At 34.2% G+C, this 26302-nt stretch overlaps 1 protein-coding gene across 19 annotated transcripts in view; it reads right to left on the bottom strand.

The window, feature by feature from the left end:
* TCF7L2 (transcription factor 7 like 2) overlaps positions 1-26302 on the bottom strand; it is a 208590-nt gene that overhangs the window by 21809 nt on the left and 160479 nt on the right. For 15 of the 19 annotated variants that reach the window (XM_025166840.2, XM_007428523.4, XM_025166842.2 and 12 more), the window contains exons 5-7: positions 14111-14243; positions 7929-8031; positions 5471-5557 (exon numbers count right to left, since the gene is read on the bottom strand). In XM_025166840.2, the coding sequence (XP_025022608.1) occupies positions 5471-5557; positions 7929-8031; positions 14111-14243 (323 nt within the window). The remainder of the gene's footprint in view (positions 1-5470; positions 5558-7928; positions 8032-14110; positions 14244-26302) is intronic. The other 4 variants (XM_025166843.2, XM_088131872.1, XM_088131874.1 and 1 more) reach the window with 1 other exon arrangement.

Raw genomic sequence — 26302 nt, 5'->3', positions numbered from 1 at the left:
GAATAATTATCACAAAGTTAAAGTATATGTTCTGAAGTTCACAAAATATGAATATATCTATATCTTTCTGGTATGTTTTGTTATAATTCACATTATTTACCATGGGCTCTTTAATATCACAGGGTTAGTACAACCAAGACTCAAATGAAGAATGAATGTAGGACAGCTTTGAATAGGTGGGAAATGGGATGTGTGAGATGTGACATCATACAGAACAAAGATAGATAGGTAGGTAGGTAGGTAGGTAGGTAGAGGTAGAGGTAGAGGTAGAGGTATATTTTAGCTAAGCAAGGATTTGGGGAAGTCCAGAATATTGGAATATATATTTCATACACCATTCCCAAGATTATGGGAGATGAGAGATATTGTGGTCTAACACCCCTGGAGACCCCAAATTAATACCTTGTGTTTAAAGTATTCAATATAAATAACTGCAAGAATATAACTGATTAGTGCTAATCATTAGGATTAGTTATAATCCTAATAAAGATCTATATCCAGAAAGGTGGTGTTTTGTGTGTGTGTGTGTGTGTGTGTGAGAGAGAGAGAGAGAAAGAGAGAGAGAGAATGAGAATGAGAATGGATGGCTATATTAATAAATAAGCTAATTGGATATGCCAATTTCTAAATACTTGGGCCTAAGAGAAATGGATCAAATAAGACAGTACCAGTCAAAATAGAATAAAATATCTACCTTACTTAAGCAATGCATTCTCTCCCTGACACAGAAAGATTGGCTCTCAGAACAAACAGAAAAGACAATGATCAAGCTCTTTTCCAAAAGCTCATTAGATTTCATAGCTTTTAATTACAAAAGCTAATTCTATCTGTTGATATCTATTTTTAAAATCAGAATCAACATACAAAACAACAACAACACAGATGGCATCTGAAAGTGTAGAGGTAGCGCTCTGCATCTGTTGTCTGCCTCTGTCATGGTTGGGACTGTGGGAGACATAAAGCCTGTTTTTGTCTTATATACTGGATCATCCTGACTTCTGTGGAAAAGAGAAGTATCTCCCGTAGTCTTATGTCACAGAGTATATAGTATTACTGTTCTTCTAATTCTATGGCAGGGTTCCCCAAAGTGGTCAATATTGACCCCCAAGGATGAACGGAATTATACAAGGTTGATATTATTATTATTGCGGTTAGTTATTATTACTGTTGGTCACACAGGCAGATGTTTAGACTGGATTTGGCATTTTTATCTACCTCTCAAGTCCTTCCCAAGGACCTGGGATAGGCAGATCTTCTTGTCTGATGGTGTTAAAGGTATCGGCGCAGGATGCAAGCTGTTCCAAGTAAAGCTGCCTTTTGCAATTGACTGATGGTGATTTTGTCAGTGCCGATGGTCTTCAAGTGGTACTCCGGATGTTTTGGGATTGCACCCAAGGTGCCTATTACTATTGAGACTACCTTTGCTTTCTTTCACTATAGTCATTCTACTCCTACTTGCAGTCTTTATATTTTGTGATTTTCTCCAGTTCTTTCTATTATTATTATTATTATTATTATTATTATTATTATTATTATTACAATTAGTGTGGGGGATCAATGAACAGTCTGAAACTTCATAAAGGGGTTGATGAGCTAGAGAGTTTGGGGACTGGTGTTCTATGGAAAAAACAAAGCACTGACTTTGGCGATACCACTGAATGGCGCAAAAACTATCTCTGTCCCTAAGAATAGGAAGTCCATTTTCTACAGGTAAAAATCCTGTAGAAGAATACCTAAGACCTTATTTCAGTGCATGCGTATGCTCATCACCTAACTCAGCCATTTCCTGACAAAGGATTCACATTTTGTGACACATAAGAACAAACAGGATGGAAAGAAGAGATTGAAAGGGGACAGAGGACAGAAAATGGAAAGAAAAAGCTTTCCAGCTTAAAAACTATTTTGGATTATGGTATAACTAAGCCAAATTGTGAGTAGTTTTATTTTATACTTTATAAAAATATTTGCTTGTTTTTAATCAATTGCATTCCTTCAACAATATGGATAAGCAGTAGATTCTCTTCCCTTGAATGCCAAAACATAAGGGATATACAATGAAAAACAGAGTACCAAATGTAGACTAGAAAACTATTTTTTATGAAGGGTGTGTTATCTTAAATGTTTCTTAACTTTTTAAAAAGGTAGTAGACAAAAGGTTAAGCAAGAAGGTGCTTTAACTTTAAAAGCAAGTTTGGAAAGTCTTATTATGGCACTGGGTGAACAAGGAAGCAAATCAAAAGGTGATTAAGTCATATCTAAAGGCTTCCTAAACCAAGGTGAACAAAAAAGTAGTAATTTCATTGACTTATTTCTGATTTTTGATAAGAGAGAAGAGAAACCAGCTGTACTACTGCTAAAAACAGATGATGCTGCAATTAAGTTTTGCTGTGTAAGGGGAAATTTTATATTATTAGTATTTATGTAGAAATGCACTCTTCTCCAACCTGGAATCTTCCAGATTTGTTCCCAGGGAACATGGCCCTTGGGAATTTGGGAGCAGAACCTTCAGCACACAGAGAGTGCTCCTGGTTGGGCAATACTGTGATAAAGCATTAAATTCTTTATCTTAGTTTCATTCGAAGAGGATTTGTGGGAAATAGCTCTTTCCCATGTGGAAAAAAGGGAAAAATCATACAATTATTATTTATCCCCCACCTATAACCTCTTTCCTAGTTCACCCTGGGAAAATCATGGGCAAAGTCATGACATGATAAAACTAAACCTTGTAATAAAATAACTTGTAACATAACTTTGGAAAAATAATATACTTAAAGTTCTGGAAAATCTAGTTATTATAATCTTTCAACTAAAATTAGTTGATGCAAAATGCCTAAAGGATGGGAAGAATAGTAAAGATCATTGATAAAGCAAAGAAGGCTGATGTGAAGGAAGAAGAAAAAACATTTTCCAATGTTACGAAGAACAGCTGAGGAAGATTCTCCGCTTTCAAAGCTCAAATCTGTCTGACTTTAAAAAGTTTCACAGGACTGCTGAGTTTAATGTTATGTCTGATTGTCAAAAAAGTTGTTACTCTTTTCATTTCTTAACATTTCATTTCTTAAGGTTCTGAGATGATATAAAAAGTAAGCATAGATGTAAATTGGAACACAGAAGTAGCCAAAATGGGTCAATTCCCCAAGGATGATTTCGCTATAGAGGAAAAAAAAAAATAGAGTTGAGTTTGAAAGGCGTATGTATACGTGTGAAAATGTCAGGAAAGGAAGCTACACTCTACTTTCTTATTTACACTGAAATGAGAGGGCACAGAGTCAAAATTATTAAATACTAACCATCCCTCAATATAATTATTCAATACAATATGACAATATAATAGAAGCACATTCATATGCCTTTTGTGTGACTAGGTCATGGTTTTGAAAAATTCACATATGAAAGTTATTTATTGAATGTCTTCTCTGTCTGTGCTGATACACATGTCACTATGTACATATGGATTTTTGCTTTATGTCTCTTTGAGAGATGTGTGAGTTCCTCACAGTGCATTATATAAGAACATAAGACAGAGAGAGATCCTATGGCTTTGACTGCAAAATATCTTCCTGCAGACCGGCACCTATCCCAATTGCAATAAACACTCTAAAAATTCTAAGTAGCTCATTATATACCCTGTCTGCTTTTATGGCTCCAAGCCAGAATATAATGATGAGCTGTAACTTGTTAAGGACAACTAATTTTTTGTTCCTGGCTGTCTCAGGGGCTTATCTCTCTTATGCGCTCTCACTTTATTTCACTGTTGACATGTTTCTGTTAACTGGATGTCATCTGCCTGCCTTGATTTTATGCACAAGCAGTGGGATGCATTTTTTCATGCAACTATTCTGCTTTGAGTTGCATTAGGTTTGTCATTATCCCCTCATTTTCCCCTTGCACTTGTAACATTTCATCTATTCCTGCCTCACTTTATTTTATTTTATTTTTTTGAACCACGGTGCACCCACATTATGGTTTATACATGATCTTGCTCCCTTTGAAGCCGGCAGATTTCAGAGCCAGCCCTCATCAGGAGAAGTGCCTACTACCAATTTAGCAGGCTGAGGGCCCCGAGCTTCAACATCTCAATCTAAAGGGGGTCACGGAGTGGCACAAGCGAGTGTCAGCAAGTGCTGTTTAATTGCCAATCTAGGCTTCTCCATGGTGTTTAAAGTATAATGACCCATCACTTAATTCTGAGAAGTCCTGGCCCTGCTGCTGAATAGAATGAATATCAAAGGATGTGCCAGAGCAGGGCAAGGAGCATACAATTCTTATAACTGTTGTAAGTATAATAGACTTGTACTTCTGTCATCCCCCTATCACAATAATGTATTTAGTTTGCTGTATACCCTTTCTAACTAGCTCTCTTTCATAAAGGCGTAGCTGGGGAATATATTGTCCCCCTTTCTCTCACATTCCCCTCTCTTGTGAAAAACTAAACAAAATAAATAGAACAACCTCACTGATAACAATTAAACTCAAGCCGATGACATTTAAACATCTTTTCAGACCCTGCCTATCTTTTTCACATGTACAGTATTAACAACAGCAGAGAATGTGGGTTCTAATAATACAAGTGCAAGTAGAATTTGTTTATTTAGCTTTTTCAGTTTGAAACCTTTTGAGAATATCTATTGGCCAAGAAATTTCCTTTCTGCTTCTTCAATCCCTTGCTATCTTTAAGACCCTTCCCCTTCTGCTGTCTAGCCTTCACTAGAAGCTGCAAAGACTGGAACGTGTAGAGAGGAGGGAGAGGAGGCTGAATGTGGAACCTTGCTATGTAATGCATGCTAATTCAATTATGTGCCATCATCAAAATGGATTAGCTGTTTCAGCCCATCAGGAAAGTCTAAACCTCCACCGATTTAATTAACTGGACTGAAAATCAGATGAACAGAGAATAAAACTATCATTAGGAGCAATTAGTGATTACTTAAACATAGTGCTGCCAAGCAGTTTGTAAATAAACTAGCATCTCTTGGAAAATTAGGTGGAATTAATTGGAGGTTGGGGAAAAGAAAATAAATATATATCTCTGAGGATCAGGTGGGTCTCTTTATGTGAAGTAAAAATATTTGAGTTTAGGAACGAGGAGAAATTTCAACACCCCTCTCCAGCACAATAAGTAGATTGCTTCTATTCTTCACAAGAAACTCATGTTAGAAGGAAGAGCCATGGGGAAAACAAAACCTGTAAGAGCATAAGCTCCTGGCTTCTTAGTACGTCAGGCTTATTAAACTGTTTTCCTCCAGTTAGCTATCAGTTAAAAGAAATTAACTTCCAAAACACTGAATTTTAGTACATGACACATGATAGGGTTTTCTTATGTAAAACAATGGATGGAATTTTTTCATACTAAATGGAGAACAGTGTATAATTAAGGCATATGATTTTAGCAGAGCTTTGCCACTCAAAAAGAATAATAAATGGAAATGACAGTTGACCCATATATTAGACCTAGGTATTTTGAACTCACCTTGACATGGAAGCATTGACGGTCAAAGCAGTGGGGTAGGGATGTCGGAATCCTCCTGTTGTGATTGGATAAACTGGTTGACCTTGCCTAGAAAGATAGGGTAGGAAATGAATAAAAAAATAACAATTACAGGGTTTTTAAAATTGTTTTCGTTTTTTTAAAGTTCTCCACCCAGTAAGTTTTATTCTCATTTGATTGGAACAAAAATCTTGGGGATTGTACAGCAACAGATCAAAGGAAAGAAACACAGAACAATTTGAATGCCATAAATCTGATACGAATGGCTAATTAAATTTTATAACCTCTGCTTATGTCAATAGAGACCCTCTCCCCAAGCTGAAACTAGGTGTTTTGTTGTAATAATTAAAGGCGAAGTCTTGCTTGCTTTAATGGAGCCATCACACTAATTGAGGGCTACACATCCAAAGGAAAACAATAATGAATGTAAATTTATACCAAAATAAAGTACAGTGAATCAAAGGACTTCAGTTGCGCTTTGGGCCTCTTTTGGTATTTAGATCTCGGTGAGAAAACATTAAATTAACAGAGCTTAATTTGTAGCCTTTTGTCAGATTAACAAGTGTTGACAAGAGTTACCAGGGGAGAGTCCCCAAGAAGTATTGTGGGTAACCAATAGACAATCATACCTCATTACAATAATTAAAAATACAGCAACATACCAAACAGCATTTTATGAAAGCTTCATAGATTTTTATGACTGTTTGTCTGTGCTAGGTTTTTTTTTTTTTTATGTCTTTCAAAGGTTTGAACTGAATGGGATGGATTTTTTCTGGTGTGTATTGTTATTGGTATTAGTATTATCCTAAATACATCCCATTTGTTTTGGTATGGAGTGGATCCTATGTTTGTTAAATGTAGACTGGTTAAAAAAGTATAACGAGAATAGTAGAATAATCATATTTTTAAAGTATTTAATTTTGAGGATCTTTTATCATGAATGTTGTAGAAGTACAATAAAGTGCTTTATGTAAATAGAACCAGAGATAAAGCTGTTAACTATTAATTTATTTCCTTTTTTTCTGAAGAAGTGAATCATGTAGATATATGCTACAGAGGTAACTAATGAAGTAACACATTGTAAAAGTCTTGCTACTGTCTACGTTACTTCTTTCATTCAAGCATTAACTTTCTCTAGCATAAAAATCATTAATTTTCTTCAGTCTTTGGTCCATACTTTTCATGTATAAAATAAAAAATAACTAGCATAATACCAGGAAGGAGGCTTTTAAAGAACCCTACCTATAATAATAAACAACTTTATAGAGGTATGCATGGTGAAAGCCATTTGTTCCAGTTGTGAAACTTTCTACTTTATTCAAAATCAGCACATTATTAATATACAAAGGTATGTGCCATACAGGTGTGCCATATAGACTTTATGAGTCATAGAAGATAATTTAAAGCTAAAAATTAGAAAATTCAAAAATCAGGAAAATAATGAGCCAAAAGCCAAACTTACTAAAAATGTTGAAATATTATAGCGCCTAAAATGCCTGGTGCATTTGATCACCTAACTATGTGAAGACATTACACATTTTATTCAGCCTTCTCTCTTTGCCTAGTTACAATTACTTAAATGGAGCATGTTGTAAAGTAGAATGGAACAGGTATGTGCTAAGATTTACTCACTTCTGAGACCATTAGTCAAAAGGTGTTGGGTAATTTACATATCAAATACATTTTTTGTTTCATTTTTATAAATCATATTTGAGACTTCCCCCTCCTTTGTTTTGTTTTCTGCTAAGTAAGACATGTGAGAGTTCTGCTTGAATAATGCTAGTGGCTCATGCCCTTGGTCATCTTAGATTCAGTGAACTACTGTAATGTTGTTATTACACAGCTTTATAAAGGAAATAAACATTTTGATTAAAATTGGAATCCTTAATTAATCTTCATGTTATTACACATTCTTAAAATCAGTTTAGTTTTCTTCATCAACTCACTTAGCTCTCTTTTAATTTTTGAAATATGTTTCATAAAAAGGAAAAATATCCCAAGACATGAAAATAAATTATTTTTAGAGATGCACACAAATGTGATGTTTTACAAACAAGTACCAAGAATCATAAAAATAACCATCAAAATTAGCAAACTGCCAACATTATATCATTCTGGAAATTTTATTTCCAATACTTTGTACTAACTCTTGAAATAAACATTTCATGGATCATCAGAAATTAAAACAAATTAAAAAGCTGCACACAACTTCCATTCTTATTTAATATTCTATGACCCATCATTTAATCTTTATTAACCAAGTTATTAATTTCCCAGCATAATAAACTGGCAGCTGTGAAATAAACATGTTTATTTCAAAATACACATTTCAGGCAAAGGAAATAACCATGATAAACTTCCCGCTACATATATGCACAAATACACTTATACATAAAAAAAGGGAAAACAAAAAAATAAATTAAAAAATGGAACTCCTTACTGTGGTACTAACCATCCTAGCGGATGGGGAATTTGCCCTACAGTGCCCGGTGATAGTGGATAATAAGGAGATATATCTGGAGGGTGTGGAGGCCGTGGAATTCCTAGGGAAGAGGAAAAGGAAGCATCATAAAACTGGGTCAGGGCAGAGCACAAAAAGAGAAAAGTGAAGGAGGCAGGTAAGTAATACTAATTTCTATGCCATGAATACTACCCTTTCTGCCTTTATTTCCCATTTTCAAGGCAAGTCCTACTGACTTGATTTCTTTCCCAGAATAACCTAGTACAGTACTAGAAAAGTAGGACATTTGATCTGTCTTCTTCACGCTCAAGGACCATGCAGGACTTTGTTCTCCAAACCTTACAAGGATAGAGCTCCCTACATTTTGTGCTATCATGTGTGTTGCCTCCCTTTATCTATACCTTTAAGTCATGTTTTTAAATATTTGAAACAAATTTAAGAACTACAAACTTTACTACAATATTAATTAAGGAACTACTTGATGCATTTATACCTCTTTCCCATACACTTGGTTGGACAGCCTGAGTGCAAATAATGAGTTGGAAACAAAAAAGAATGCAATCAGGGTTGGTAGTACAGTCTTCCACTGTGTCCAAATGGATGGTGCATTTTTCCAATTGTATCTGTCCATTCTACTAGACCTTATGGGGTAGACATAGTCCAAATCTTGTCCATCAAACAGTGCCATCTGGGGGGATCCAAGAAGCATGCCTTCTCTGTCACAGTGCTGTCCTTTGGAGCACCAGACCCTTGAGATTCACTTGGCCTCAACCCTGCTGGCATTTCCTAAGTCCTTGAAGACCTAGATATTGCCTTAGGCATGGATCTGGAGGTTTGGTTAGATCATCACTGTGATTTTTCTTAATATGGCTGTTGTAAGGATTGGGTTAGATTGCTCTCAGGCATCACTATGTTATTGTGTTATTATTTGTTGCTATGGCTGTATTGTTTCTGTTGCTTTTAATCTTAAATTTGCTACCCAGATTACAATTGTGAGATGGGCAGCTAAAGAAATTGTCTAAATCAATCAATCAATCAATCAATCAATCAATCAATCAATCCAATAGCTCTGCCATTGGCAGAACATGATAGAAATCCAGAAAAGAGGGCATTTAGGGGTGGAAGTAGCTAGCTCTGATCCACTGATCTCAAAGCTGTTCTGTTCCTCTACAAATCAAATAATAAAAACATATTGCCTCCTATCTACTGTCATGGTTGCTATGAGCAAGCAGTTTTGGAAGGTATTATAAGATTCAACAGTAAACCTCTAGATTAATTTTATATTGTTATATTATTATATTCAAGTAACTGAAATATTAAAACAACATCTATAACCTAGATTTAAAACTTATAAAAATTAATATAATTCACTTAAATCAGAAATGGCTATAGAATTTCTGGTTTGTATGTATTAAGCCACATTAGAATAAAAGTCAAACTAAAATAAGGGTTAATTTTATATACTTTTTACACAGAACAAAATCTGCCACTCATTTAATTAGAAGCTTTTTTCCTCTGCAATCTGCAGGACAGGAGGAAGGACTATCCAGATTAACATGTCAAAGACAGGTAAACCTCTTTATGCCTGTCTCAGCATAATCTGGATCAGAATTCCATCTTTTACTTTTGAAAGGGAAAAGGGGACAGATATCATTGCATGCAATATGATACAGATAATATGTAGTTTGGCCTTTATATTGTGAGAATTGGGCACACTAAGTAATACTGATTTTGGATAGATTTGGATGGATCGGCTAAGTGCAGCTTTATTTCTAAGAACTAATCCTGTTTTTTGATGAGTAAATATATATGAACTATGTACTTACCATATTTGAATTTAACAGACTCTTTTTTTAACTTGGAACAAAAGAATCCCCACCTCCCAACTCTGTGTTGCCGATTAATTTAAAAAGAATAGCTAGGATAAATGAATGCCTTGAAATAATATATTTGGAATTGTTCCAAAACATTCCATGTGGCTGCTCATAGTGATCTTTCCTAAACTTGTGTCCTTCAAATGTGCTATGACTGCAACTCCTTGGCCATAGCCCCAAGGTTCCTGATATTCAGAATTTCCAACATGTCTTTTGAGAGTAGACTGAAGAAGGGTGGTTTATAAATATATAGCCCACAATGCTAACTTTCTCAAGGGAATAATAGTTCTGGATTAATCATTTTAAAGTGGCTTAATCCTTTACAATACAGAAAAAGCAGGATTCAGAAGAGAAAACATAAAAATGAAGAGACACAGTATTCACAGCTCTAAAACTATGTTTAAGTCATTCAGAAAGCTTTTAACTCTAAATTAAATATTCCTGCGGGATATTTTCATGCAGTTTTTTTTCTTCATTACCTAAACAGATTAACTGGGCTTTAAAGATTTAGTGAGCAGTTTACACCCTTAAAATAATGTTCACAGAGAAAAGTACACAGTCTAGGGATGTCAATCATGTTTAAAAATTATTCCCTATATAATCATTGTTTAAATGGTAACAAACTAACTGCCAGGTATTTGCAATATTCACAGCTGGATGCACGATATTCCTTTAAAGTTAGAATTAAGTGAAATCTAAGAGCAGACAATTGTGGCATGTGGACAAAAATATGATGCAACAATCCATTCATTTCTGGATGGATATATTATCTAAATATGTTATTTATAACTCTGGTAATCTTGACATACATTCACATTATAAATGTTACCTTTTAATTAATTTTCAGGAGTTTGGACTAACACTCTCCACCCTCCTAATTTCTTTATGTGACTTGAAAAGCAAAGACTAAGACCACTACTGCAGCAGGCTACCAAAATATATATTTTAGTTCACAAAACAAACCAGGTCTGCTGCTTAATACTAATAAATCTAAACCATGTATAGAATACAATGCATATACAGTCATCATCTTTTAAAATGGATTAAGGAACATACTGAATATAGTACCAAAGTTTAAAAAAATGCCCTTTCTTGCCGAATGTTATTGCACCATTTCTTTGTTAAATGTTGATGCAAAAAAATTCAAAAACTGCCATGGCACTTATGTTAAGACAATACTAGGACTCATCCTGCTGAACCTTGAATCAAAATGGTCTTGATCACCTTCAGAAAAATCTGAATTGACAATGAAAATGCCTTGAAATTCTACAATGGAACTTTCTATAGCAAGTTTAAGTCAAATATGAGTTTCCTTCTTTTTTAAATACTTTGATAAAAATTTGGTTCTTTAATCCTTTGGCCAGGAGTATTCAAAACAGAATTATTTATTCACCCATCTATATGTCTCATGGAAATTATCAAGAACATCCTTTATCTCCTCCAATATTTACAGGTAGTTCTTCTTTAGTAACCACAAGTGGGACCTGCAATTAGGTCATTAGGCGAAGTGGTCACTAAGTGAAACTGCAACTGTGCTTATGATCTTATTTCAGCTTTCCTTTGCTTTACAGACCTGTGAAGGTCATAAATGCAAGGATTGGTCATAAAATAACTTTTTTATCATGGTCATAACTGCAAAGAGTTGCTAAACAAGTACTACTTGTAATTTTATTTAATACTGTTTGGCCAACTGGCCTGTTTTGTAAGGTTTCGAAACTGTGGGTCTAAATGCAGCTGAACACAAAACTATTATTATGTTTTATGGATAATAATGACTGTTTTACAACACAATGTGTGTGTGTGTGTGTGTGTGTATATGTTATCATGTTACATATATGTTACAACAATATGATAAAATATCAGATGATTCACTTTTATCTACTTTCATATACTTCCTATAGGTTCCAATGGATTGGTTTGTACTACTGAAATTTGTACAAACTGGGGTTTTACCTGGTGTTTGGATACTTTTAAATATCTGGGAATAATTATTCCAGTAAGACTTTCTTTCTATAGATATAAATAATATCTAATTATTTATATTATATTAATATTGATATAAATAGATAGTTAAAAATTCCAGTGGTAAAATATAAACATTGTAAAAATGAACATTTTCTCAGGATTTATATATGTATTTAGAGGCACTCCTATTTTAATACTCATAAGACACTGTATACTGATTTGTAAGTTATTAAAAACTTTTTTACAGGAAAGATCTCTCTAGATGCCTTTCATCAAATGACAGTTATCTTACAATGAAGGGGGTTTAACTTAACTGATTTTCAACTTTATCACTTGGCCTTATTTTAATTTCTGTTTCCTTCTGGAATTCAAGTGATCCAATTAAAAACCACTATTGGCACAATTGGAAACTTATTTCGTGACCCCTTTCAGTATTAAGGCTTTGATTTTTATTTTTTTTAAATACAACCATACTATGCTTCCAACAGTAAGGGCAGCAAGATACCTTTTAAAGTTATTGGAACTGAAGCATGATTTTTACCCTTATCTGCATTATATGCTTACACTTTGGGATAATCCCAGTTGGACAATTTCAAGTAATCCTCCCCTATTTGGGCCAAGTATACATGGTCTAATAGGGGTATTAATATTTTATATCAGCTTATTGCTAATTATGTTTCTAACCATCCCTGCTGATGTAGAAGTATCTAAATTGTCTAAAATTATGGGACACAATCACATTTTGCAATTTTGTCCAGATGTGTTAGCAGCATCTAAAACTCCTGAATTAGACTTGAAAAGTGTGCTGGATGTTTCCAAATCCACAGTCCTCTTTAATAAGACATTAGTTATCTAGAGTAATTTTGAAACAAAGGGTATTGTTAACTAGTTTACTGATGTAAAACTGGTAAGCTACTAGAATTGATTGAATAGTTGACATATAACTAAATAATGCATTAACAAATGAAAGATCAATGGACTTCTAGAATATTAAATATGTGTCTTATGATCTTAAGGGGATATTGGTTCAACAAAATATTTTTTTCATATTAGAATGTTTAAAAAGGGTATGTTGTCAGCTTTATTATGTAAAATCACAGAGGAAACATTTAGACATAATCTTTGGCTTGTTCCACAATTGTTTTCTTTTGATATACATAAATTTACTCATATGACTTTAAGAAGGACAACGTTCTTTAAAGATATGTGTATTATTTTGAATTATATTGCCAAAATTTGGATCTATTCATCCTCCGCTTAGAATGTGATTCTAAATTGACATAACAAAAAGATTGAACAATATTATTCTGTGTGGTCAAGTTTTAATGCTGTATATTTAAAACTAAGTTGATATTTCTTATGTATATTATGGTGCCATGTTTGTTTTTCTATTGTTCATTTTTATTTTTTATATTCCTTTTCCACCTCTTTTTTCTGTACATTATTGCAATAAAACATTAAAAAAATGAAACAAAGTGTCCAATTCTGTGATATGAGAACAATTTAACTTTGGAAATTCATTTATCAAGGGATTAAAAGTTAAGCATAGGCCTAGTTGGTTGAAATCAAGATGCCACAACTCTGGAATAATCCCAACGAAGTCAAGCCATTAGTCCAAAAAAATGAAATTACAGCTGAACACAAATTTTATATTGCTTTCTTTTTAAAGAATTGTTAGAAACTAAAGTGCATATATTTTATTGTGGTAGATTTATTTAGTTAAGTGTAATTTGCAGGGCTTGGAAATGGAAATAAAACTTTTTAAAATACAATCTAATCTCTATTTCATATATATCATCTACATTTATATCTATCCTGATAATAATTATCCCTGATAATATTCATTTGAATCATTTTATCCTACAATGGAAATTTCCTTTCTCCTCTTTCTAAGAACAATGGTATATAAGATAATTCTTTATGATTTTTATTAAAGTAGACCTCTATCAACAGCTTTTAGGAACAGTTGAGTATCATCTTGGTATTTTTCTTTAAACCATAAGATTTAGTTTCTGCTTGGTATCCATGTATCCCACCTAAAAACAGACATCAGAAATGGACTGCATTATCATTAGAATGTGCTGAATGATAGGGCATATCATTTCAAAGTCATGTATGCAGGAACCTACAACTTACCTATCTTACAAAATGTCATCACTTATAATTAATTTGCTCATTTTTCATCATTTTGAAATTGTTCCTTTTGTTATACTTTGCCAATATTTTCCTTCCTTAGTTGATCTGACACTACCTTATTTAAAGAACTTCTTTAAAGCCTAACCCATTCGCAGACATCCCTCTGCAATAACACTTACAACCTACCTGTTTTGGGATCTACATCGGCTGGTAAGTGTGGAGGAGGATTCCCTGGCGTGAAGTGCTCATTGCTGTACGTAATAAGCGGTGTAAGGGGATGTACATGGTGTGGGTGCTGCACAACTGGGACTTTGTTAGACTGTAAAAATAGAAAATAAAAAGTGTAGGGAAGATGCTGCATTAATAATGTTCCAAGTAGACACATTAAGGAAGCTATTTAAACATATGCACACGCACACACACACATATACACAATCATGCACACACATACACAGTACAGATGTTTATGACTCTCCATGTTCAGAATGTGAGAATATCTTCAATAGGCTCTTTCTTCCTCCTTTCTCTAATGCTCTGGGATTCTTAGTTTCTTTACTAGGAAGTGAATTAAAATAAATTCAATGTTGTTAAGCTCTCACTCTCTGGAATGAAATTCCTGACCTGTAAAATGAAGCCTCTTTACTCCCTCTTTTAGGGACTTCTTCATAGCCACTCTTTAAAGCCACTTTAAATGGTCAAAAATGTTTTCTCAGTGACCTGTCATGTCCTTACCATGGCTATCACAAAGCACTCAGTATAAATCATGAACTGGCCAGTGTTCCCTCTAGCAAACCAATGAAGAAACTGGCTTCCTGTGCTCCCTGCCCCTAACCCATTCAATTTCAAAAGCACAGTGAAATGATGAGGTGTTATGGTGACTTGTCTTCAAAGGGGACGGAAAACCAAGGAGATGGGGCAAGCAAGGAGTTTCAACCAATGGGAAACTGCCCATGCTGAAGTTCCAGCATGTTTGCAGTCTTTCCTTCTCCATTGTAACTGAATTAAAAGAAGTCTGAAATGGTGAGGAAACACAGCAAATGCCATACATGGAAGAGCCTAGACTTCATTTTAAATTTTAAAGATTTTCATTATATATAAAGGAACATCTCACCATCTGATGGAAAACTGTTGTTGTGGTACTAAGGGTTCTTTGTTTCCTTTGTTTAGACTAAGACATGATGTTTGCACTACGGAATTTTGAGGGTGTCACAAAATATTGAACTCTCAGGGAGCAATTGTTTGCTCATCTCTATCAGGTATAAGAAACACTTTTCACCCTGTGCCAAATAACGTAACCTTAAAATTGCTGACACACAGATCTTACTCACAGTCAGATGTGTGTACTGCAGAGTTCATTTCAGGACACATAGCTCTGGTCACAAATGAAATCCATGTGTCAGCAATTCAAAAGCTGTGTTGTTAGTGGACATGAACCAACCCGAACCAATCATACGGCTGATCTACCTAGAAACAAATTAGCTTTGGCCCTATAGTATTTAAAAGGTAGACTTTGGGTTTTTCAAATGCAATTCTCACACTATAACAAACTTTTCCCCATATACTTTTTAAACTTCATCCTCAAGACATGTCCACATTAAGCTCCATGTCTTTCTTAAACTAAGTTAACTACTGACCCACCATACATTTCTTTTAATCTTACAAGTATGTCCTAAAGAAAGAAATTAATTTGGGGTTTTAGTTCATTAAACAAAAAACAAGCAAGCAAGCAAAGATTATCTGATTGTCTCAAAGATGGCAAAGCCTATACATGCTTACCTGCAAGATAAATGCCAGTGAACCTAATGGGACTTATTGAATTCCAGGGGACTCTCTTCTGAATAGGCATATAGGCAAGGGTGCCAATCAAATAAACAGAGCATATTAATATGCAATTTCTCATTGGCTGTGAATATAACTTGGAGGAGGGAGGTGGAAAGAAGGAAATGCTTAAAACCATATCACTCTCAGAAATAAAATACCAAATATCAAATTTTGTATTATAGTTGAACTTTTTATTTTTTATTCTTCCACAGGAAAAACAGAAAGGGAATAAAGAATAAAAAACTAAAATGGGGAAGGGGGAATCTGTTTTTGTTTTTATTGCACAGTGAATTGCACACACACACACACAAAGATGAAACAAGCAGACTGCTGAGCCATTTTTTTCTGTAAATAATCCAACTGCAATTCACACACATTGATACACACTCACGAGAGAGAAGGAGAAGGAGGGGGAACCCTATTCCCTATAGAGGATTTACACTAAAATCCTACAACAGGGACATTTAACCAGATTAGGTAGCAGCAAAGATAAAGAGTCTAGTATTAGATGAAGAATGGATTAGCGTCAACTTTCATTTTCAAATGTGTCTTCATTTCCTTTTATTACTTTCAGTAAGGAACAATTTGCATTAACATCAAGTAAAAGGAATTACATTAAAAGAATAGGGACAGTGAGTAGTGCCTACAAGCGCCACCTTAGTCCAGGAGCTGTCAGAGTCTTTGCAATTATCCTTAATCTAGATTAGCAATTGTCATTCCAAAAAGAGATGGATGGACACCTTCAAGAGATACAAGGAAACCTAGAAGAATTCTTCTGTTAAAAATACTTGAATTCTGAATTTCCTTTGAAATATTTTACTCTTTCAAAGCATGTTTTATTATACTGTATCAATCTAGTTTGCTTGCTTTGCAATTTTCAGTTGGATTCGGAAAAAACAGTAATTTGTACTTGATGAAAATTAAAATTCTACCATAGCTATTTATTCATTACGTAAACACTTTTTAACAGGGAAGTAGTTTTTAAAACTGTTAACAAGATTTATTTCTGACTCTGCAGGAGTCCTCCACAATGCTACAATTATTGAAAACATAACTACACAGTGTCATTGAATGCATAGGGACTTAGTAAACATGTTTAGAGTTATGTTGCATATAATCCTGGAATAATCACACTCTATGATAATGAAGATAAATGGTAATAAAGATAAATTAACTTAATTCACTAACTTGTAAAATAGTAACAACTTGTAAAATAGTAACAACTATTGTTGTTGTTGTTATAGAATTTGTTTCACTGCTTCTGGCAGGATGAACTAAGATGAAGCAATCATTCAGAGTTCATTCGTGCTTGTTCATTCTTGGGAAATCAAACACAATTCTGATTTTCTAAATATTATTCCAGGCACAGAGACAATATATACTGATGTCTTCTATGAATAATCACTGAGGAGGACATATGCAGCCAAAAAATTTGACAATTTAACCTATCAGTTTATTCACTGTTCTGTGCCAGATGAATCTCTGAAATCTAGTTTATTTGTTGGCACATTTTGTTCATCTTTTGCACACTCATTCGGCATCCAAGCATAGCATTCTGATACTAACATTTGGAGGACCCGAGTTTCTGAATTACATCAGACTTGCAATGCATGTTATGAAGGAGATCCCTATGTTCCTGTTACATTTTGCTATTTTGAGTTCTGCGAGTCCACTTTCAATGCTTAATAAAAATTTGGTAAAGACTTAACGTTTCTGAAGGATTTCTCTATGGCTTACTTCATTCTCATTCCAAATTCTCACTGAGCCCTCCTTTTTCATGAAATTAAAGATCTCATTGAGTCCTCATTATATAAAATGATGATGATGATGACCATTACAATTTACAGGCTCTGTCCAACTCCAGACAAGTCTGGGTGGCTTATAATTAGAAATAAGGCATAAAACCATGCAAAAAAGAACCATGCACATCCATGGTTGTTTATACAGTATCACAAAATATAACACCCCTCCCCTGCCAAAAAAAAGATGGAGGTTGAACATCCACCCCAGCTCCAGCCCCATTCCACACACTGGAATATCATCAGGGTGGGTGTCACATGGATGTCTTTTGCTACAGTTTGTGCAACTTTAATTTTGGACAAATATGACTGCTAAAATATAGTTTATGTTATGGAAACAGGCTAGCAGATAGTTTTATACTGTATCTAGCCAGAAATAAAATTGAACATTGCTTGTCCACTGCAATTTAGTTTTGTTAAATGTATAATGGCACCAATACGTTAGGCACATTTACTGAAAAAGGAAGGGTTAGGGCAAAGATGGCCAACAATTCAAACAAGAAGGCAAAGGTAATTTTGGAAGTATGTCTGGTTTGTAACAAAGGAAGTTGATTTTGTGAGTAGGATTATGGAATTATATTAATAAGCTTTCTGGGTGGGGAAGCCCAGGGGGAGACTATTAGCAGTGTGGGTGTTAAGAATTAATACTCCATTTCATTCTGTCTTTGAAGTGAACAGGGGGATTGCCTGACCAAAAAGAAAAAAGAAAAAGCAGTCTCTAGCACAATCAAATGTCTATAAAAGGTAAGACACAGAAATTAGATAAAAAGCAGTGTTATATCAACTTAGCTCAATCCTTCTTCCACATATATTATATATATGTATATTTCCCTATTACTTTGTCCTTACTTTACATTAAAACCAAATCATTATTCTAACAACACTGAAATTTTCTGGAAGTATATCTTTTAAAATGCCATTAATAAATAACAGAACAGGATTTTTCTTACTCTAGTTGATAGCGTTAGAATACAAACAAATACAAATAGAAGATGGATGAAAATGTGGACATATGGAGGGCCCTACTTTTGGTAAACCTGGAAATTAATTCTGGCTTAATGAAAAAGCAAGTTGGAAAAGTTTGGCATTTTTTCCACTTTTCTTTGATTGTCTATGCCTGAAGCAAACCAGATTATATTACAGTCGTAGAATCAATAAAGTTACTGAACAAATATTAGAAATGGATTAGCATATGTATAAATGAAGACAACATAAACCATGGACGAGACCTTCCTATTAGAAATTTCAGCCACGGTGTATTAAAAATGCAGCTGTGCCTTTAGTAAATTCCTATAAATTACTCCAAGAGAAAGGTGAAAAAAATCTTAGGGGCTGTATACAATTAACTTCCTTTGGTGACGGAACAACTTCTGAACAACAACAAGGGGGTAGGAGAAGTAACTTCCTTTTTCTCCAGCTCACCAGCTGAATGTCCTCACTCTCAGAATCTACTCTGGAAGGTGATGACTAGAGGGAAGAAGAGAGGAAAAATCCATTTGTGCAAGTCTGTTTCCACAATGTTGGGATTTGATCTAGATTATTATGTATGTGGAGGAGGAGTATCAAAGATACTTAAATGCAACAGCAATAAATGTACTTAATACTAGAAGGTTACATGACAGAAAGGAATAAGGACACATAGGAATAAGTTGAGTCCGTGATATATATTCCGTTAGGTTACAGCCAGGAATGAAACTCTCATATTGCATACCTACCTGAAACATAAATTTGTGCTATCACAATTATCATGTTTTGTTAGCATCCTGGATTTCCAACCCAAACTGATCACTTTTGTAATCTTTAGGCATGTTACTAGGCACTGCGTTTTAGACCTATGCATTTTAATTCTTACTCCAAGATGGAGGCCAAAATTGTAAGAGAAACAGAATTCAGCTCTAAAACTGAAATACAAATGAAACTACATCTCTGCCTCTCCATCTCTATTTTTCCTGCCATGCCCTCCTCTTCAGTACTCTTCTAGTATAGTGCAGGATAAAAAATGGATTATAAACTTTAAGCTGTCTTTACAAACCTGATAAACAAAGACCAATATATATTTGTGGGTCTTGTAGGCTTTCTATATTTTGTGCCAGAACTCTGCATTATACCATCTGGATTAGTAATTTTCAATAACTAAGACTTCCAAGCTATAACATGTTCCTCTCTGAAAACTGATATCAGTTGTTTACTCTCATAGATATTATATCCAATCTTATTTATCTCCAGTATAGTTAAATAGGACCAGATCAACAAAAAGCATTTTGGAGTTATTAACAAAGCTATTTTAAAAAAATAGAAAAAGACATTAAAGTATGTATTTTAATGCCATAGTTATGCTTGATTTTGATCAGACTTTTTTAACATGTCAAACTTTAAAAGAATTTCTGAAGACAACAAATGCAAACTTGTCAGTGCCTTCTCTGCATTACTCTTGAGGGAATTAAGGACTATTATATTTACTGACTCAACATACATTTTATTGACATAAAGAATACTTTCACACCTGACTAAGCATTTTCTCCAGGAATCTCCTTCTCCTTAGCCTATTGTCACTGATACAGTGCTCTGAACCCTTTCAAACTTTAACGTAGCTCATTTCTGCCTAAGGTCTTGCCCTAAGCTCACTCCCTATTGTAACTGAAGACAAGGCTTCCATTGATAAACATAGCTCCTTATGTTAAAAGGACTCATTTTCTTCCCTCACATAAATGATGGCAGGAGCACTGACAGCCATGAGTGTGGACAATACTTTCCTAGCCAGACTTTCACAAAAATCTAACTCCCTATACCCACAAACCCTTTAAAAGAAGGGGTGACCTGAATACTTCTCTTCTGTTTTTCTTTCACTGGCTATTTCCTGACTGGAGAATTGTTCCCATTAAATAAGGGCTACAAGCGTCCTCAAAAGCTAATCAAACTCCAAATTATTATCTGAAGGGTTAATAAGATAAAACCGAGCCAACTTCTTGCTTCAGAACTTTGGAATATGACATTCATTTAAATAAAACTTGGGAAAATGTTCATTCAGAACCCATATCCTTTTATCCAGGTTCTTTTAAATGTCTGATCAATTAACATATTGGATAAAACTATTTTTGATGGTTCAAATATATTTTTACTTAATTGGTTTGTAGGAACAAAAATAAACTACTGACTTGGACATTTTTTTCTAATAATAACTAGCAACAAACGAGTTTCAAAAAACTCAGGGAAACTTACTAGGAATGGTGAAGGTGAAATCATGAGCATTCACTGCTCTTGGAGGAAGAGGAGGAGGAAGCCCAGCAAATTAAACAATTCTGGGGGGGGGGGATATTTAGCGTATACTTTAAATGGATTTATTTATTTATTTATTTATTTATTTATCAAATTTATATCGCCGTCCATCTCACAAAAAGTGACTCTGCTTGGCTTAGAAGCAAAATTTCACATAATAATAGTATGTGAAAGATCCATGAAGAGAGAGAGAGATTGACTGCTAAAAATTTATGTAATTTTTTTTTAATGGTAATGTTCAAATGGTTAGGTAAGATTTTTTGTAGCAATTGATATCTTGCTTGAAAAGTTAAATTTTCATTATTAATAAGGAAATACTGCATTGAACTATTATTGAACTTCATATAACTCACCAGCCATATTTTGTTTTGCTAGCATTATAAAAGATCAACCATTTATGTACAAAGGTACATGTCTGATATAGAAAGTTTTAATGGCAAAATCAATACTTTTTGCAAGAAAATGGTAGAAATGTTGAAAGTCAAGCACTCTTTTTAATATTTATATTTTCTCTAAACTATGCAAATACTTTGGTGTTACACATCGCAAGTCTGAATTTAATACAAATAAAGAATATAATGCCTGAAAAGTGAGAGGTCTAAAAAAGGAGAATGGTCTAAAAAAATCACAACAAATATTTCCAGAAGTCAAGGATACAAATAGCTATGCTTTGCAAAGTCAGAAAGAAGTCACATATTGCTTTCCTCCAAAAATATTATTTTTGATTTTTTTAAAACTATTGGAGTATGGAAATTCATGTATTTATATATGAACTGGACTGAATAACACACAGTCTTTTTGCAGTAGAGAAAAACAGAATGATTTCCAATAACAGTGGTATTTGGAACCAAAGTCTATTAAATTACTAATATCTAAGATTGAATGGAAGCTTTGTAAAAAGGACAAAGTGAAATGAAAGGACTAGACTTATCACTGTATAAAGTTTTACTTTCTATAAGGTATTATCAAGAACTACAAATTAAAGAACCATTATTACAAATCTTCTAATATCTTGGTAAAATATACGGAATGAATTCTATAATAGAACTTGCCCTATTTTGCTTAAAAAGTATATTCCATAACGATATAAAAGTAATAGTTTTAGATATGTACAGAATCATCAAGTAATGACTGAATGTCACTCTCAAATGACATTTGTTTTGCTTATCAAATTTTGGGGGAATAGATATAACGGAATAATTGTCTCCAAACTAATCTCATAATAACTTCTACAGAGTTCAATTGCTTTAATTTCTCAGTACTGTAGAATCCTTTTGAAAGTAAAATCCAGTGACAGCAGCTACAGACCTAAGCATATTTATAACAGAATAAACTTCATACAGTTCCATGGAGTTTATATCTCGGAAAATACGCTTAGGTCTGCAGTCACACACAACTCATGATTTTTTAAAACTACATTTGAATGAAATAAGTACTAATTTTTCAACAAAGTTTAAAAGCATAGAAGGAAAGAAGGAAATCCATAAGCAGGCCTAAACGTCAGCATTAAATACTTATTTCTCCTCATTTAAAATGATGCATATTAATAATACTATTAACCAAATAATTTGAAGGATTTCTTTGAAATATGTATCATCAGTGAGTTATTTTTTTGATGCAGCAAACAAACATTTCCCCCCAAAGAGTTAGAATTATTTACAGATGAAACCTTTAGCCATTCAAAATGCCAAAGGCATATTGTAATAATCCTACAGAAACTGCTTCAAGGGAGAGAGAAGAATCTATAAATGTAATGTATATAAAGATAAGACAGTAGACAAATAATGCAATGTAAAGAATTTGAAGTATAATTATGATATATAAACTTAAAAATAATTCCACTGGAATTCATACGGCTTACTACTGTGTAAGTGTGCAAAGGACTGAAGTTTTAGATGAGCAAATTAGTTTAAAAAAATATTAAAACCTAAGTCCCATATCCATGTAACTCAAATAAGCATGCCTGAGAGCAATGGAATTTACTTCTGAGAAGCCACACATAGAATTTATTTCATTAATCTCCATAATTATGTTCTCAATAATTTGTTCTAAAATAGGGAAAGGTGAAATATTCACAACAAAATTTGTTGAAGTATAACATAAATGAAAAAAGTAATATTTCAGTATGCTTTATGCCTTTTTGTAGATATTTTACACAAGAAATATATGCTTCCATCCACACACATTGGTTTTCATTGGCAAGCTTTACTCAGCAGCTTTAGTTCAATAAATGTAACCAGCTGCAAATTATGAAACCCCCTTTTCTATGACAACACTACAAAAAGAAAATGACTTCGCTTCAAAAACAAGAAAAATCAATTTTTAAATAGTCCCATGTCTTTGCATGTGGCAAAAATATATGTTTTGTGTTGTTATGCAATGTTAAGCATGTTAAGAGCTGTCAGTGACAAATCATTCTTTCCCTATCCCCCTCCTCAAAAGTGATTCTTTTTTTAAAAAAAAAAAAAAGCATTGAATAAAGGTCACAGCTTGAATTGATTCTTCTTTTTTTAATGATACCTCCGGCACTAATGAAAACAAGTTACACAACTAGTTCAGTGGTCATTACTAGAAAGCTGCACATGCACACTACATGCACAAAAATTCATACTCACATACACACACAAATGTTACTCACCCAGCAATTCAAATTGAGATGCCAACAGCCAAAATGCTGGAACAGAGAGAAGCCAGAGGCGAGTGTTCCTCCTTTACCACTCAAATCTTCCATTCCCATTAAAAGTGCATCTCTTGGGTACATAACAGCTTTGTTTTCCCCACTCTTAGTCATAAAAGGTTTTTTTTTTCCTTCACAACCAAAATGCCAATTGTTCTCTATATTATTTTCCCTGTCTGCTTTTCCCTTTCTGTTGCCCTCTGTTACCCTCCCATTCCTCTACCCATGTTTTCACTTAAAGTATGGTCCTAAAAGATCAAGATGTTTCCAGTTTTGAGGCCTGGAGTTCTCTGAATGTTCAGCATCCATTGTGACATCGGATGTTGGCTGAGAGAAGTGTCTTGTTTTCTAAGAGTTCGGCTGTGGATATCAAAACTCAGAGTAATCATTTCTAGGTTCCAATGCCCAAATTCTCACCCCCACCCCTTTGTCTGTCTGTTACGGATAACTTTAAAAAGCAGTTACCTTGGAAATCAATGACAACACTACAACAATTCAGATAGCATGGGTAACATTAAGCTGTGAAGCAAGGCAACAACAGAGAGCCATGAGGGAACATGAGCACCTAAGTGAAGCAAGCAATCACTTTATATGAGCAACTGTCAGATACCACCAAACCGGGTTTTTTGTGATAGACCTGAAGGAAGAAGTTGATTTTCGTGTCATTCTGACACAAATACAATCTTTAGCAGGTCTTCTGCTTTTAGATCAATGTTCCATGTCTTAACTTTTGCTGGCATAAAAAATTGTCCCTTTGGGTAAAAATCTGATAGTTTTGTACAGAAGCAAGAGAAGATCACCTTAGCATGTTTGCAAGATTTTTTTTCCATCCAAGGTATATTCTGCTCTGGCAACTTTTATTAAAAGTTTTCATAAGTGGAGGGTAAAGAAGAATATTGCTTCAGTTTGTTCAGTGATCTGAACAATGCTAACTTATTTTCTCCATGTTTTATAAGTTATCCATGTCAACTACTTTTCTTGATCATTATTGATTTAAGGGAGAAAAGTTGCAAAGACATCACTTTAATTTCTACGGTCGAATTCACTACAAATCTCAAAATAACCAGTGCAGAAGAAAACACCAATATGATGGCTAAGGAATTTTTAGCACTATAGAGCATTATTAGTTATTAATACAAAAGCAGCGCAAGTGAAGTTCATACACAAAAGTGAACTATATTTTTACAAAGGAAGAAAGTTCCTGAATGTTCCCAATCAAGATAAATTCTGAAGTCTTGTTAAATCCATAAAGACCTGTCACTCATGTTTTTATATAGGTATGTAGTAAATTAACCCACAGAATAAAATTTTGCTAAAAATGAAAAATGCTTTAGGCAAAACATATGACAAAAATCTCTGCAACTGTCATCATGCATTTATTACCCTTATTTTACAGGTGCATTGGCTGCATTATATTCAGAAGTGGATATAAAATCCTGAGCATCTGGAAGAGCTTCTCCCAAAAAGAGAAAGAGTTCTTCTGTTTGCTTTTCTCACCACCATCCTTTTCCCGCACTTATCCAGCCTTTGCAAATAAAGTGTCAGCCAGCAACCGTTAAGGCCCTTAATACCAAAACAAAACCCTGCAATTTCCCTTTACATGGTATTAACAAAAGCAATGAGGCTCCAGTTTGACAAGTAAAAAGCTCCAACAGCACGGCAACTAATTGCATTCCCTCCCTCTATTCACAGCGGCCACCACACTCCATCAGTTGCTTTTGTCCCACGTGCAATTTCTTAAATAAACTGCAAGTTCTCTGGCTGGTGATGGACAGTTCCCAATCATTTAGCAACAATAACTTATAAAGTACAGCAAACAGGATGGACTGCCTTAAACAGAAGGCTTCCTTCTTGGCTGTCCCAAAAATAGGAGGCGAGAAAGAAAGACAATATTTTGTCCTGTAATTTTTCTTAAAGAAATCATGTGAACCTACCAACTTTCTTCCAATATCTATCTATCTCCCCAGGCGAACTGTTCCGAACTCATTGCAGAGAGAAGTCATTTACTTAATGCAGTAACATAGTCCAAGTACTTCTGGGCTGGGATGTAGGAAAGAAAACATCAGGAAAAAGGAATGGAAATTCTACTATTTAAGAACTGAATATTTGAAAGTTGAAAAAAAAATAAGACCACTGTATTAAGTATCTCTGTGAAGTTTTGGAACTCTTCTCACATTGCAGTGAAGTTACACTTAAACATGGGATAGAGGAAATTGAACTGCTGTTCAATCACAGATTCTTGTTAGGTCCAGAATACAGGTGTTAAAGAAAACTTTATTATTTATAGAACTTGGGGAAAAAAAGGTGCTATGAGATTTTCTACAAAAGAAAAACTCCCGAACATTCTGCTTCCCTAAGTCAATGTTACGTTGTTGAAAGGAAGGCAATGGCCTTCCTTAACCTAACCTTCAAGAGCTGAATAAGCCATAAGGAATAATGTACACCTTCAGTGAAAACAAAAAACAAAAGGATTCTGCAGTAATGATGGTAGAAGCCAACCTAATAAAAAGTTCCCAAACTCCAAAGCATTTTTCTCATGGCAAAAATCTCCTAAAATTCTCTGAACTGACCAAAAATTAACATGCAACAAAAACATGCAACACAATGCAACTATCAGTGCTGATACATGAAATGCAAAGACTCATTCTGCTAGCCCCTGTGTGAAAGGAGGAAAAGGAATAGCTTACCATTTACAACAGTTTTAATCAGGATGCTTCACGCTGCCTGGTTTCAAGCATGCTGCCGCTTGTTATATTAACATACCTACATGATGTGTATTAAGACTGCAGTTGGTTGATCCACTGG

This window comes from Python bivittatus, unplaced genomic scaffold (genome assembly GCF_059951505.1).
Source record: "Python bivittatus isolate LINGU-HERP-01145 unplaced genomic scaffold, Pbiv_v1 ctg000980_np1212, whole genome shotgun sequence".
NCBI lineage: Eukaryota > Metazoa > Chordata > Lepidosauria > Squamata > Pythonidae > Python > Python bivittatus.
This window is presented reverse-complemented; position numbering and strand designations above follow the sequence as displayed.